The sequence below is a fragment of the Bos grunniens genome, chromosome 21, assembly GCF_055505025.1.
Source record: "Bos grunniens cultivar Pamir isolate PY7600 chromosome 21, Bosgru_T2T1.0, whole genome shotgun sequence".
In the NCBI taxonomy this organism is placed as follows: domain Eukaryota; kingdom Metazoa; phylum Chordata; class Mammalia; order Artiodactyla; family Bovidae; genus Bos; species Bos grunniens.
The window spans coordinates 48,642,413-48,655,461 of NC_141185.1; the positions used below are offsets into that span (position 1 = coordinate 48,642,413).

At 58.4% G+C, this 13,049-nt stretch overlaps 1 protein-coding gene across 7 annotated transcripts; it reads left to right on the forward strand.

Annotated features, from left to right (window-relative positions):
* Positions 1-520: 520 nt before the first annotated feature.
* FES (FES proto-oncogene, tyrosine kinase) lies at positions 521-11,944 on the forward strand. Of its 7 annotated transcripts, none has more exons than XR_015150049.1 (19): positions 521-648; positions 1,126-1,347; positions 1,532-1,705; positions 3,314-3,410; positions 3,539-3,722; positions 5,694-5,831; positions 5,906-6,025; positions 6,168-6,290; positions 6,423-6,609; positions 6,705-6,823; positions 7,293-7,502; positions 7,865-7,987; positions 8,615-8,668; positions 9,397-9,515; positions 9,841-9,935; positions 10,055-10,178; positions 10,406-10,563; positions 10,679-10,801; positions 11,581-11,944. XR_015150049.1 is itself a non-coding variant. In XM_086364509.1 (19 exons), exons 2-19 carry the CDS (start codon positions 1,135-1,137, stop codon positions 11,721-11,723), a joined length of 2,469 nt encoding a protein of 822 aa, XP_086220635.1. In that variant the 5' UTR covers positions 521-648; positions 1,126-1,134; the 3' UTR covers positions 11,724-11,944. The 7 variants fall into 7 exon arrangements, 3 of the variants coding, with proteins under 3 accessions (XP_086220635.1, XP_086220634.1, XP_086220636.1); XR_015150050.1 differs by having other exon boundaries at positions 521-593; positions 8,546-8,668; XR_015150048.1 differs by having other exon boundaries at positions 521-593.
* The last annotated feature ends 1,105 nt before the right edge of the window (positions 11,945-13,049 follow it).

Consider the following 13,049-nt stretch of genomic DNA (forward strand, 5'->3'; position numbering starts at 1 on the left):
CACGAGGATCCATGCCTGAGAAGTAGGCCTCTCCTCGGGATATTTACTAGGAAATTTTATTCAAATAGAGGCTGGCGCCTGAGCCCTCCTTGGGGAATCCAGTGGGGTGGGAAAGGCCTGGACTAGCCTTCCCCCTGCCTCTTTGGGGCGTCCCTGGCCTGCTGCTCAAATTGCCCGCCTGCCCTTCCTTAGGTTCTGGGCCCCCGGGCCCTCCCGGCCACTGCAAAGGCCACAGCCCTGCCCTGTGCTAGCGCTCCCCAAGCACCCTCTGCTGTTCCCCGGGGCGCTGTCTGGGCCCTGGGGAGTGCCCGGCGCAAACTGCTCTCTTCTGGGCCATTCTTTCCCAGCCCCCTCCTCCCTTCCGTTTCCGCGGGGCCCGTGTGGCCGGCAGCTGAGACAGCGGCCGGCGCTGGGCAGGGGGGGCGGGCAGGCGTCGGGGCTCCCGCCCGCCCCTTCCCCTTGGCCGGCCCGCCCCGGGGCCTGGGCCAACTGAAACCACAGGAGGAGGAAGCGCGGAATCAGGAACTGGCCGGGCGGTGTGGGGCCTGAGTGTAAGTCGGTCCTCGGCGGCCCAGGAGCAGCTGCCCGCACCGGTAATGCCTGTACCTACCTGTACCGAGGCCCGGGAGGTGGCGGCCAACCCGCGAGGTGGTTGGGCAGGGGCCTGGCGGGCGATCAGAGAGAGGGACATGGGACAGGGTGGAACAGGGGCCACGGGAGGGTAGGGGCTGGGGGTGGGGGTGGGGAGTGGCCGCCTGGGGTGCCTGCCGGGGCAGCCTTGGCCCTATCGAGGGCCCAGTGCACATCTTGCACCTGCAGCAGGAGCTGGGTGGAAAGATCCAGGGAGGGAGACTGGGGGAGGTTTCTGTTCCAGGCCTGGGGAGGAGACCTCCGGCATCAGGCCTCCACCTGGGACTGCAGTGGGGAGGGGCAGGACGGGAAGCACCGACAGCTTTCCCAGGCCAGGCGGTGTTTCGTACCCATCGCAGCGTTCCAGGGGGACAAGTGTCTACCTTCTGCCTGTCTGTGGCTCTTCAGCCCCTCGCCTCTCTGTCCCGCCGCCCCCGCCCCGTCCATCTCCAGCTACTCACCCCCAGTGGTGGCCTCTCCTCTCTCCGTCCCCAGGACGACACTATGGGCTTCTCTTCAGAGCTGTGCAACCCCCAGGGCCACGGGGCCGTGCAGCAGATGCAGGAGGCCGAGCTCCGGCTGCTGGAGGGCATGAGGAAATGGATGGCCCAGCGGGTCAAGAGTGACAGGGAATATGCCGGGCTGCTTCACCACATGTCGCTGCAGGATAGCGGGGGCCAGAGCCGGGGCATCGGCCCGCACAGCCTCATCAGTCAGGTGGGATTCTAGACTCCCCCCCTTTTCCTGCCCTCCACCAGCAAATTCCCATGGGTGCCTGGGTAGGTCCGCCTGCCCCTTCCATTTCCCGGAGTCCCCCGCTGGGGAGGGTTGGAGATTTGGCAGGCCCACCTCGGAAGCTAGGTTCCCCACTCCCTGCCTTGCCTGCCCCTCCCCACTGCAGTCCTGGACAGAGCTCACCAGCCAGACGGAGGGCCTGAGCCGGGTGCTGAGGCAGCACGCGGAGGACCTGAACTCAGGGCCCCTGAGCAAGCTGAGCCTGCTGATCCGGGAGCGCCAGCAACTGCGCAAAACCTACAACGAGCAGTGGCAGCAGCTGCAGCAGGAGTTCACCAAGGTGGGTGGGCTTCTGTCTTCCCTGCCTACATTTTGAGCCTAGAGGGCTGGTTTTGCAAGGAACCCCTGGATTTCCTGAAGAAGTGGAAGTGTCTGACCACAGGCCTGCCCCCAGAGCAAGGTCCAGCTTCCTTCCCTCCTTCCCGCTGCAGCTAGGACTGGCCTTTGGCGGGGGGCCCCTCTGTTCTTTTTTCTGTCCCCCTACTGTGTGCCAGGGCAGAGGAGCACTGGGAAGCACAAGGATGAGTGATCCAGCCATCGCCTGGGAGGAGCTCAGGACCAAGGCGGGGTGCTCATCTCCTGCACTGCACCAGCTGGCCCTTGAGGGAGACAGAGAGGGATGGCACTTGGCCCAAGGCTCACTCCTCCCAGGGACTCAGGGACTCCACGAGGCAGCAGCGTGGTCCCCTGACTCGGAGGTTAAGGACTGGGGCTGTGAAGTGGGCCTGCCCGCATTTGAATCCTGCCCAGCTCCTCGGTCTAGAGGCTGTTTGATAGGAGCTATTTACGTGGAGGCTTTAGCCTTTTTCAATGTGCTGGGCAGCCGTCTGCACCACACCCCTTTTCCCAGCGCAAACCCCAGCTTTGCAGTGGCCCCACAGCGGCCCCTGGTGGCCAGTCTTCACCCAGTCATCCCTCTCTCCAGGAGATCACCTAATTCAGGTGTCAGCCTGCTTTTTGTAAGCAGTGTAAGCAGAACACAGACTTGCCCATATGTTTGTCATACTATGGCTACTAAAGAGCTAGGGCTTCCCTGGTGGTTCAGTGGTAGAGAATCCGCCTGCATTTGCGGATGGGATCTCTGGGTCAGGAAGATCCCCTGGAGAAGGGAATGGCCACCCCCTCCTGTATTCTTGCCTGGAGAATCCCATGGACAGAAGGAGCCTGGCAGGTTACAGTCCATGGGGGTCACAAAAGAGTCGGACGTGACTTAGCGACTAAACAATAGCACTGAAGAGCTAAAATGCCAGAGCCGAGCAATTTTAACAGAGACTGCACAGCCTATAAGCCTAAAATGTTTCCGCTCTGGCCCTGAAGGAAAAGGTTGATCTAGTCTGTGCACTTCGCTCTGTGGCAGATGAGGAAGCTGAGGTTCAGAGGAGAGGGGTGGGGTTTGTTCTGAGTATCCCAGCGCATCAGCAGGGAACTAGGGTCTTCATCCAATCTTGACCATCTGTTGTTCCTGCCACCAGGAACATAATTGGGGACCCAGTACAAAAGGAAAATACAGGGCTCCTTGTCAACAAATAATTAAGAATTTCAAGATGGCATCAACGGCGTTCAGCCAAGCACAGGTCCTTCTAAGCGTGGAGCTCTGCACAGCCCACACACACGCCTGCCACCTGATACCACTCTAGGCCAAGGAGGGACAGTTGTCGCCTGCCCAGTCCAGCTCTCTGCCACCCCCAGAGCCTCCCTGTCCTTAGCCTAGCTCCTCTGACCTTAACCTCAACAGCAACGGCTAAGTCTCAGGGGTCTCCAGGTCCTTCCTGAAGTATGGGCTTGGAGCACTTGCCCACCTGGACCACAGGCCCCATCCAGGGCTGCACCTTAGGCAGGAATCCTCCAGGGACCTGCTGAATTACACCGATCCCTCCTCTCTCTCCAGAGTCACAGCCAGGACATTGAGAAGCTGAAAAGCCAGTACCGAGCCCTGGCACGGGACAGCGCCCAGGCCCGGCGCAAGTACCAGGAGGCCGGCAAAGGTCCGAGGCTTCCCTCCCTGAAAAGGGTGGGGATTCAGCCCGGGCCCTTCCACAGGTATCACGGGGCAGCGGGCGCTGCCTAGGCCTCTGCTCTGGGTAACCCTCACTTCCTTCCCCCGATCTGGTAGACAAGGACCGTGACAAGGCCAAGGACAAGTATGTGCGCAGCCTGTGGAAGCTCTTTGCTCACCACAACCGCTACGTCCTGGGCGTGCGGGCAGCACAGTTGCATCACCAGCACCACCACCGGCTCATGCTGCCCAGCCTGCTTCAGTCCCTGCAAGACCTGCACCAGGAGATGGCCTGCATCCTGTGAGCCCACAGCCCCGCCCATCCCTGCTCCCACCTAGCCCGCCACAGCCCTAACGCCCAGAGGCAGGGTCCAGAAAACCCCACCCTGTGAAACTGACAGTCTTGTAATCACGTGCAAATGAGCCCTGGGCCAGTCAGTTGACATCCAAATTATATTATTCTGGGGCCCTTATTGCAGGGTTCTATTATGTGTATGGGCTCTTCCCTGGTGGCTCAGATGGTAAAGAATCTGCCTGCAATGCGGGAGACCTGGGTTTGATCCCTGGGTCAGGAAGATTCCCCTGGAGAAGGGAATGGCAACCCACTTCAGTATTCATGCCTGGAGAATCCCATGGACAGGCTCCTCTGTCCATGGGGTCACAGAAGAGTCGGACGAAACTCTTCTGAGTGATTAGCACTTTCACTTTCATTATATGTATTGAACACCATTCTAGGCTCTCCTGGGTGACCCAGCAGAGAATAGAGACAAAATTCTTTCAAATAGAGACTTTCAAATAGAGACAAAATTCTGTCCTCTAGGATTATTCATTTGTGGAAAAAGAAAAGGAAATCAGCAAGTAAAGCAGAAAGCCTGTTACAGGTGATAGATGTTATGGAGAAAAATAAGAAAATGGGGATGCAGGGGGGCAGGGTAGGAGGTTATTGTTTTTTGGGATTTTTTTTATGAGACAGTTCTTTATATGTATTTATTTTTTATCTTTACTTACTTAGTTTTGGCTGCACTGGGTTTTCACTGCTGTGCAAAGGGCTTTCTCTAGTTGCAGCGATCAGGGGCTACTCTCTAGTTGTGCTGTGAGGGCTTTTCTCTGGTGGAACACGGGCTCTAGAGCATAAGCTTTAGGAGTTGTAGCACACAGGAGTAGTCGCCCTGAGGCATGTGGGACCATCCCAGAGCAGGGATCGACCTGTGTCCCCTGCACTGGACCACCAGGGAAGTCCGGGAGCTTACTATTTTAAGGGGAATGGTCTGGGAAACCCTCAAAAGTGCAAGGGTGAGCCAGGCAGATGTTTGGAGAAGGGTCATACTAGAAAGAGGGAACCGCAGGCTCGAGGTGGGAGAATGCCTGAAATCAAGGAACAGCTAGGAAGCCAGGGTAGCCTGTGCAGAGCACAGGAAGTCAGACGAGGGGCTGCAGGAGGATAATAGAGGGTCCGGCAGGCCATTGTGAGGACTTTGGCTCCGAGTGGACCAGAAGAGTGGCCGGATCTGAGCCGTCTTACTAAGGTCAGTCTGGCTGCCAAGTTAAGAATAGACTTAAGGGGGCAAGACAGGATTAGACCAGACAGGAGCCACTGCAGTGATCCGGACCACAGACTACGGCCACTAAACCCAGGCAGTAGCAATGGAGGGGAGAAGTGGTCCGGTCTCGGAAGTACTTTGAAAGTGGAGCCAGTGGAATTTCCTCATGGACTGGAAGCGGGGTGTGGACAGAACAGTCAAGGATGGCTCCAGGGGCTTGGTCCAGAGCCCCTGGAAGGCAGAGGCCACGTGGAGAAGGCACTGAGAGAAGCAGGTTCAGAGGACAGCCAGAGGAGTTCATTTTTCAGCTGGTGGAGTCTGGGTGTCTAAGAGATGTCCAATGGGATGTGTTGAATAGATGGATGGTTACATGAGACAACTGAAGCTCTGGGAGGTGTTGGGACTGGAGGTATCAATATGGGGTCAGCACAGTGATGGCTTCGGGGGTTATCAGAGCCCCCGGAGCCCCACTGTGGGGCTGACTGCCCAGAGCAGACACATTTGCAGCTCACATTTCCCGAGCACTTCCTCACACCAAACGCTCCACTCATCTGCGGTCACTGGGGCCTTGTTATGACTTCCGGGAGATGCTAAGTGACTTGCCTGTGGTCATTTGATTGGTCAGTGATGGGGGAGGGGGGAGGTGAGCCCAAATCCAGTGCCATGGGCCCCAAGCTTCTAGCCTCGTCCAGCCTGAGGTCTCCCTGACCCAGGGTCTGGTCTGGGGGCAGGAAGGAGACCCTGCAGGAGTACCTGGAGATTAGCAGCCTGGTGCAAGACGAGGTGGTGACCATTCACCGGGAGATGGCTGCAGCAGTGGCCCGCATCCAGCCGGAGGCTGAGTACCAAGGCTTCCTGCAGCAGTACGGGTAAGCCCCTCCTTGCGGGGGCCGGGCGCCTGGGCGGCTGGACTGTCGGGCACTGACGGGCACCGTTGCCGTAGGTCCGCCCCTGACATCCCACCCTGTGTCACCTTTGACGAGTCACTGCTGGAGGAGACTGAGCTGCTGGAGCCCGGGGAGCTGCAGCTGAACGAACTGACAGTGGAGAGCGTGCAGCACACGTGTGTGGGGGCTCTCCTGGGGACCAAGGGGGGCGGTAGACGCTGCCCATGCAGCACTGCGGCCAGCCTGCCGGGCTTACTCGGCTTGGCAGGGAGGCAGCCGAGGGGCATGGCTCTCACACTGCCCTTCCTCCGGGCACAGGCTGACCTCGGTGACAGATGACCTGGCCGCAGCCACCCAGACGGTGCTCAGTCGGCAGGAAGCAGTCACTCAGCTGCAGCGAGAGCTCTGGAATGAGGAGCAGACCACCCACCCCCGGGAGCGGTGAGTGGGGCCTGCTGACAGCGGCCTCCTGGTCCTCCCTGCCCTCCATCCAGCCTGCCTGGCTCACCCCTAGCCTTCAGCTGCAGGCTGACCCCCTCTCTCCCCTCCATCACTGCCCGCCCCTGCCTGCAGGGTGCAGCTGCTGGGCAAGAAGCAGGCACTGCAGGAGGCACTGCAGGGGCTGCAGGTCGCGCTGTGCAGGCAGGCCAAGCTGCAGGCCCAGCAGGAGCTGCTGCAGGCCAAGCTGGAGTGGCTGGGCCCCGGCGAGCCCCAGCCCGTCTTGCTTCTGCAGGACGACCGCCACTCCACCTCCTCCTCGGTGAGCCGCCCACCGGCTGCCCCCATGCCGCCAGCCCTGCCCGCCCACCCCCAGGGGCTGCCCGCCTCATTTTCACCTCCCCCTCCCTCCCCAAGCCCGGCCACCCGCTGACGTCTGTCCCTGGCCTCAGGAGCAGGAGCGAGAAGGGGGAAGGACGCCCACCCTGGAGATCCTCAAAAGCCACATCTCGGGAATCTTCCGTCCCAAGTTCTCGGTGAGTGGATCCACAGCTCCACCCTTCCCTAAGGGGTGGGCCAGGCCAGGGCTCTCAGGGATGTCTCCCTAGGCCACTAGGTTTAGTCCCGGAGTTTAGTTACTGAAGGCTCCTCCCAGGCCACTTTTACTGGGGCACCCCTCTGTTCCCTGGGAGTCCAGATCCTGTCACCTCTGCCTACCCCTTCTTCTCTATCACCCACGTTGTGTGGCACGGTCACCCCAGGGCTCTCCCTGCTCCTGGAGTGGTTGCAGGCTGCAGACTGGTGTTCAAGGCAAAGCTTGGTTTGAGGTCGGCCAGCCTGGGCAAGTTTATTGCTGGTTCTGAGGGTTGCAGGAGGCTCTATGTGGCACTTCGGTGGTTTGTGAGGACGGGAAGCCTGTGAGAGGCAGACAGCCAGAGACACCTCCCCCACAACCAACTGGCTGGCCTAGCGACTCCTCCTTGCTCCTCCCCCGTGCCTTTCCAGCTCCCCCCTCCGCTGCAGCTCGTTCCAGAGGTGCAGAAACCCCTGCATGAGCAGGTGTGGTACCACGGGGCCATCCCGCGGACAGAGGTGGCTGAGCTCCTGACACATTCCGGGGACTTCCTCGTCCGGGAGAGCCAGGGCAAGCAGGAGTATGTGCTGTCGGTGCTCTGGGACGGCCAGCCCCGGCACTTCATCATCCAGTCCGCTGACGTGAGTGGACCCCAGCCTCTCCTTCCCTTCCCTCTCCTCCCCTCCCCTCCCCTTCCCTTCAGCAGAGAATGACCTTGAGGCGGTAGAAAGGAGCTGCTATATCTTAGATGCCTCCCGGCAGAGCTGAAAGGGGCCGCAGAGACCACCCAATCCCTGCAAAAACCAACAGAAGTTAAGCCTTCAGCCTGCATCCCCCCATAAGATGGGGGAGCAGGCTCGTCGTGCACCCTCAGATCTCTGCCTCTCGCCCCAGGCAGTCCCTTTCTCTCCACTGCTCTTCCTTCCTCTCCTCTCCCATGGCTCAGTGACTCCCTGCCCCCAGCAATGGAGGCCGTTGACCCCAGGTCCCCCCACCCCTGCAGAACCTGTACCGACTGGAAGGAGATGGTTTTCCCAGCATCCCCCTGCTCATCGACCACCTGCTGCGCTCCCAGCAGCCCCTCACCAAGAAGAGTGGCATCATCCTGAACAGGGCCGTGCCCAAGGTGAGCCTGGGGCAGGGGCTGGGGGCTGCGGGTTTAGGCCCACAGAGGATCCTAACGCCAAGGGCTTTTCAGGTCCCCGGCAATTCATCTACATATGTGGGCTTCCCAGGTGGTGCTAGGTGGGAGGAACCCACCTGCCAGTTCAGGAGACGCGAGCAATGTGGGTTCAGTCCCCGGGTTGGGAAGATTCCCCTGGTGAAGAAGATGGCAACCCACCCAGTATTCTTGCCTGGAAAATCCCATGCACAGAGAAGCCCGGTGGGGCTACCATCCATAGAGTCACAAAGAGTCAGACACAACTGTAAGCGACTTTAGCACACACATACAGGATGCACATTAATACATACAGGGAGCCCAGTCAGCCTCCCGCTAGGCTTGGAACGTCAAGATCACTCCCGTTTCCTGGACCTCATATGCCAGGCTGGTGCTCATACACTCAGTGCGCCTGTCTGGTCCCCGAGTCATCTAGGTGTGATCCTGGGTCCAGTCCCCATTTTACAGAGCAACAAACCAAGATGCCAAGCAATGAAAGACACAGCGTTGGTGGGGGGTGTTCAGTCCTTTGTAGGGCCCAGCACGTGTGCCCGCCACTGACCTCCGACCCCTCCAACCACCTCCCTTCCTCAGGACAAGTGGGCGCTAAGCCACGAGGACCTGGTGCTAGGCGAGCAGATTGGACGGGTGAGTCGAGTGTGCTCTGCCAGCTCCTGGCCGCCTGCCTTCCCACCCTCAATCTGATTCCCAGCTTGCACCCCTGTCCACCGTCCATCCACTGCCATACACCATCCTGCCAGAAACCGAGGGGAGAGTGCCTGCCCTGACAACTCCCCAGAGACGCTTCTTTTGCCAGCTCCGCACCCTACTCCCCTCACACGCACGCACATCACCCCCACCCACCGCCCACCTCAAGGAGGTGAGACACGCTCTATTCATGTGACCTATAAAATATCAGCTTGTGGCCTGGCGGGCCAGTGGTGAAGACTCCATGCTCCCCATGCAGGGGGCACAAGTTTGATTCCTATCGGGAAACTAAGATCCTGCCTGCTGCATGGCATGGCCAAAAATAAATAGATAAACAAATATAAACGAATATAAATACATACAATACGTTCTTAGGAAAGAAGCCACTGTCCTAAAACTCAGAATGCTTTTCCAACCCAAGCAAAAGTGATTTTTGAACCCTGCACGTCACAGTCTCAGTGACTGTAGTCAATCAGAGGTGACTTTCTCCGCCTGTCCCCTATGTCTGCTTGGCCCCCTGAACTGAGAGCCAAAATGAGCAGGACTAAGCATGGGGAGGGGGGGTGGTGCTGAGTCAAGGGCGGGTAGGGACAGGGTGGGCTGCGCTCCTGGGTGCAGGAGAGGCCCACAGTCCAGGGAAGACAGGTAGGAACCCCAGACTGTTTCAGGGCAACTTTGGCGAAGTGTTTAGCGGACGCCTGCGAGCAGACAACACCCTGGTGGCGGTGAAATCTTGTCGCGAGACACTCCCTCCTGACCTCAAGGCCAAGTTTCTCCAGGAAGCGAGGTGGGTGATAGAACACCCATCCCTGTAGGTCCCCCATACTACAACTTTCCCAGTGCATGGCAGGACGTTTGACCTCCAAAGGGCTTGACTTCTGCCGTGTTGTTTAAGCGTCCTGGCCCCCCCGTAGCTTGGCAGGGTCCAGGCTCGGGGACCCACCCGAAATCACACGTCCTGGTCAGCTGCTCTTCTCCTCTGCTGCCTGTCTTCTGTTCTCCCTCGGGCCACCTGGCCTTCCCTGGGACTCCAGGGGCTAGGGAAGCGAATGTGTAAGATCCCTCCCACCCCTGCCCGAGGCGGAGCATAAGCAGCACCCCCAACCCCGCAGGATCCTGAAGCAGTACAGCCACCCAAACATCGTGCGTCTCATTGGCGTCTGCACCCAAAAACAGCCCATCTACATCGTCATGGAGCTTGTGCAGGGTGAGCCAAGGGGGCTGATTTCTGGGGGTGGGGCACTCAGCTGGGCTAGGTCTCTTCCGTCTCAAACCCCCCATCCAAAGGCTCACCGAGCTTTCCCCACCAACACTGCCCACTCCCAGGGGGCGACTTCCTGACCTTCCTTCGGACGGAGGGAGCCCGCCTGCGGGTGAAGACACTGCTGCAGATGGTAGGGGACGCAGCCGCGGGCATGGAGTACCTGGAGAGCAAATGCTGCATTCACCGGTGAGGGGGTGAGGGGTGGGCATGGCAGGCCATCCCAACACCCCTCCCCCACCCCTGCCCCTTCACCAGCAGCCACCAGCTCCAGAGGTGGGGTGTGCCTCAAAGGGACCAGGCATTGTTGCAGGGGCAGCTCTGGCCCATGGCTGTGTCGAGTGCGCCCTGGCCAGGCAGCTGGCAGATGCCACACGGACATTGGCCACACAAGCCCTGTGTCCTGCTTTGCCCAGGGACCTGGCTGCTCGGAACTGCCTGGTGACAGAGAAGAATGTCCTGAAAATCAGCGACTTCGGGATGTCCCGGGAGGAAGCCGACGGGATCTACGCGGCCTCAGGGGGTCTCAGACAAGTCCCCGTGAAGTGGACTGCACCGGAGGCCCTTAACTACGGTACCTGGGCCTGATCCACGCTGGCCACAAGGCCCGAGGCCGGGCACGGGTGCCACCGCCTGCCCCTCTGTGGCCGGTGGGCGCAGCCCACTCACGCTGCCTCACCTCCTCGCAGGCCGCTACTCCTCCGAGAGCGATGTGTGGAGCTTTGGCATCTTGCTCTGGGAGACCTTCAGCCTGGGGGCCTCCCCCTACCCCAACCTCAGCAATCAGCAGACCCGGGAGTTCGTGGAAAAGGGTAAGGGAACCGGTGGCCTGACAGTGGCCCCAGAGCCAGGCCCTCTTCCTGGCTCTCCAGCTGGACTCTTCCAGGTCTCCTGTCTATCTTCCCCACTGGGGCACAGTAAGGACAATTCTTGAGGTACCATCCAGGGAACCCCTGTTATGTGCCAGGCTATACCTTTATTTCATTTACTCTTTTTTGAAAATTTTTATGTATTCAATTATTTTCGGCTGCTCTGGATCCTCGCGGCTGTGTGGGCTTTTTTCTAGTTGCAGCGAGCGGGAGCTACTCTGTAGTTGCAGTGCTTGGGCTTCTCATTGTGGTGGTTTCTCTTGTTGGGGAGCATGGGCTCTAGGCACGCAGGCTTCAGTAGCTGCAGCTCCCAGGCTCTAGAGCACAGGCTCAGTAGTTGTGGCACATGGGCTTAATTGCTCTGCAGCACGTGGGATCTTCCCGGACCAGGGATTGAACCCATGTCTCCTGCGTTGGCAGGTGGATTCTTTACCACTGAGCCACCAGGGAAGCCCCTCATTTACTCTTCATAACATGTGAGGTCAGGATTAAAAGGTCTCTTTTACAGACGGAAATTGAGATTTCACAAGAGTCACACAGCTAGCACACAGTGACTTGAGATTAGAATCTCTGTGTTTCTGGGAAAGAACAGGGGGCTCCTTAAAAATGCTGCAAGAAAAAAAAAAGGAGAACTTTGCAGCTTAAGCTGCCATGTCCCCAGGGGCTGCCAGGGGCCCTCAGACCCCCTCCTTATGCCTGGTATGCTGTGCTTGTCCTCACAGGGGGCCGTCTGCCCTGCCCTGAGCTGTGCCCTGACGCTGTGTTCAGACTCATGGAGCAGTGCTGGGCCTACGAGCCAGGGCAGCGGCCCACCTTCAGCGTCATCTACCAGGAGTTACAGAGCATCCGAAAGCGGCACCGGTGAGGCTGGGCCTCACTGCTCAAGCCAGCGGCCCCTGCGGGCAACATCATACCTCCTCAACGGGGCTCCAGCTCACTCTGCTGGACAGCTCTTCGACGTCCTGGACTCCAGCCTCTGGATTCTATGCTGTGAGCAGGGCTGCAGCTCCTGGCCTGCCCTGCATCCCTGCTCCTTCCAGGGCTTCCTCTTCCAGGCAGAAATAATAAATCCATTTGTGCTCATCAGGTGCTCTCAGCATGTGCAGTCCTCTGGAGGGCAGGTCTTAGGAGGACCAGAGGGCCTGTACCGTGGCCGTGGGGAAGGAGGAGGACGGGCAGCGTTCCCAGGGTGGAACCGACGTGGTGTGGTTGGTAGCTGTTGGACGTGAGACTTGGGGAGGAGGGAGAGAGACCAGGACAATGTGCAGGCTTCAGACCAGATGGAGGTGTTATTTCTGAACTAGGAGCCCAGGCAGAGGATCAGAGCTATGGGAACGATGGCGAGTTAGGAGAAGCATTTGAGGGGCCTGTGGGGATCTAAGTGCAACATGTAAGTCTGGAAGCTCAGAGTGAAGTAAAGGCTGGCAGCTGAGGTTTGTGAAAGTGAAAGTTGCTCAGTCGTGTCCGACTCTTTGCAAACCTATGGACTATATAGTCCATGGAATTCTCTGGGCCAGAATACTGGAGTGAGTAGCCTTTCCCTTCTCCAGGGGATCTTCCCAACCCAGGGATTGAACCAGGTCTCTCACATTGCAGGTGGATTCTTTACCAGCTGAGCCACCAGGGAAGTCATTAGCTTATAAATGTTTACAGACCCTGAGTCTGTGTCCCACAGTCAGATGAGACACAGGAGGGAAGAGGAGAGTGTCAGGGAAAGTTGGAGCTCCACCCAGAGCGGAGGGAGTGGCTGGAGAGAAAGAAAATGCTTTGCATCTCTCAAGACAAGTTTACCGAGCAATGAGGGGCCCTCACTTCCTCCCTTAAGTCCCCCGAAACCTAAAAGGTTATTTGAAACTTTTCTAGCAGCAACGGTGAAGGTAAAAAAGACAAAGAGGGACTTTCCTGGTGGTCCAGCAGTTAAGACTGTGTGCTTCTCCTGAAGTGGGTTCAATCCCTGGTTGAGGAACTAAGATCCTGCATGTTGTGCGGTGCAGCCAAAAAAAAAGAAAAAGAAGAAGTATAAACAAACAGAAAAACAGAAACTAGGAAGACTTTTAGCTCCAAAGGACAAAGCAGTAAGAATTTTGAGGTAAAAATGACCATCTTTCAAGAAAGTTCAACAAGCCGTTGATATCCAGTTTCAAAGGGTTGAAAGGTGAAAGGCCTAATACTTGTTTAAACAAGAGGAAAT

Coding starts and splice junctions, on each gene's coding strand:
- FES (XM_086364509.1), top strand. CDS start 1,135: ATGGGCTTCTCTTCAGAGCTGTGCAACCCCCAGGGCCACGGGGCCGTG. Junction 7,988..8,614: donor TGAACAGGGCCGTGCCCAAG/GTGAGCCTGGGG, acceptor TCCCTTCCTCAG/GACAAGTGGGCGCTAAGCCA. Junction 9,936..10,054: donor CGTCATGGAGCTTGTGCAGG/GTGAGCCAAGGG, acceptor GCCCACTCCCAG/GGGGCGACTTCCTGACCTTC.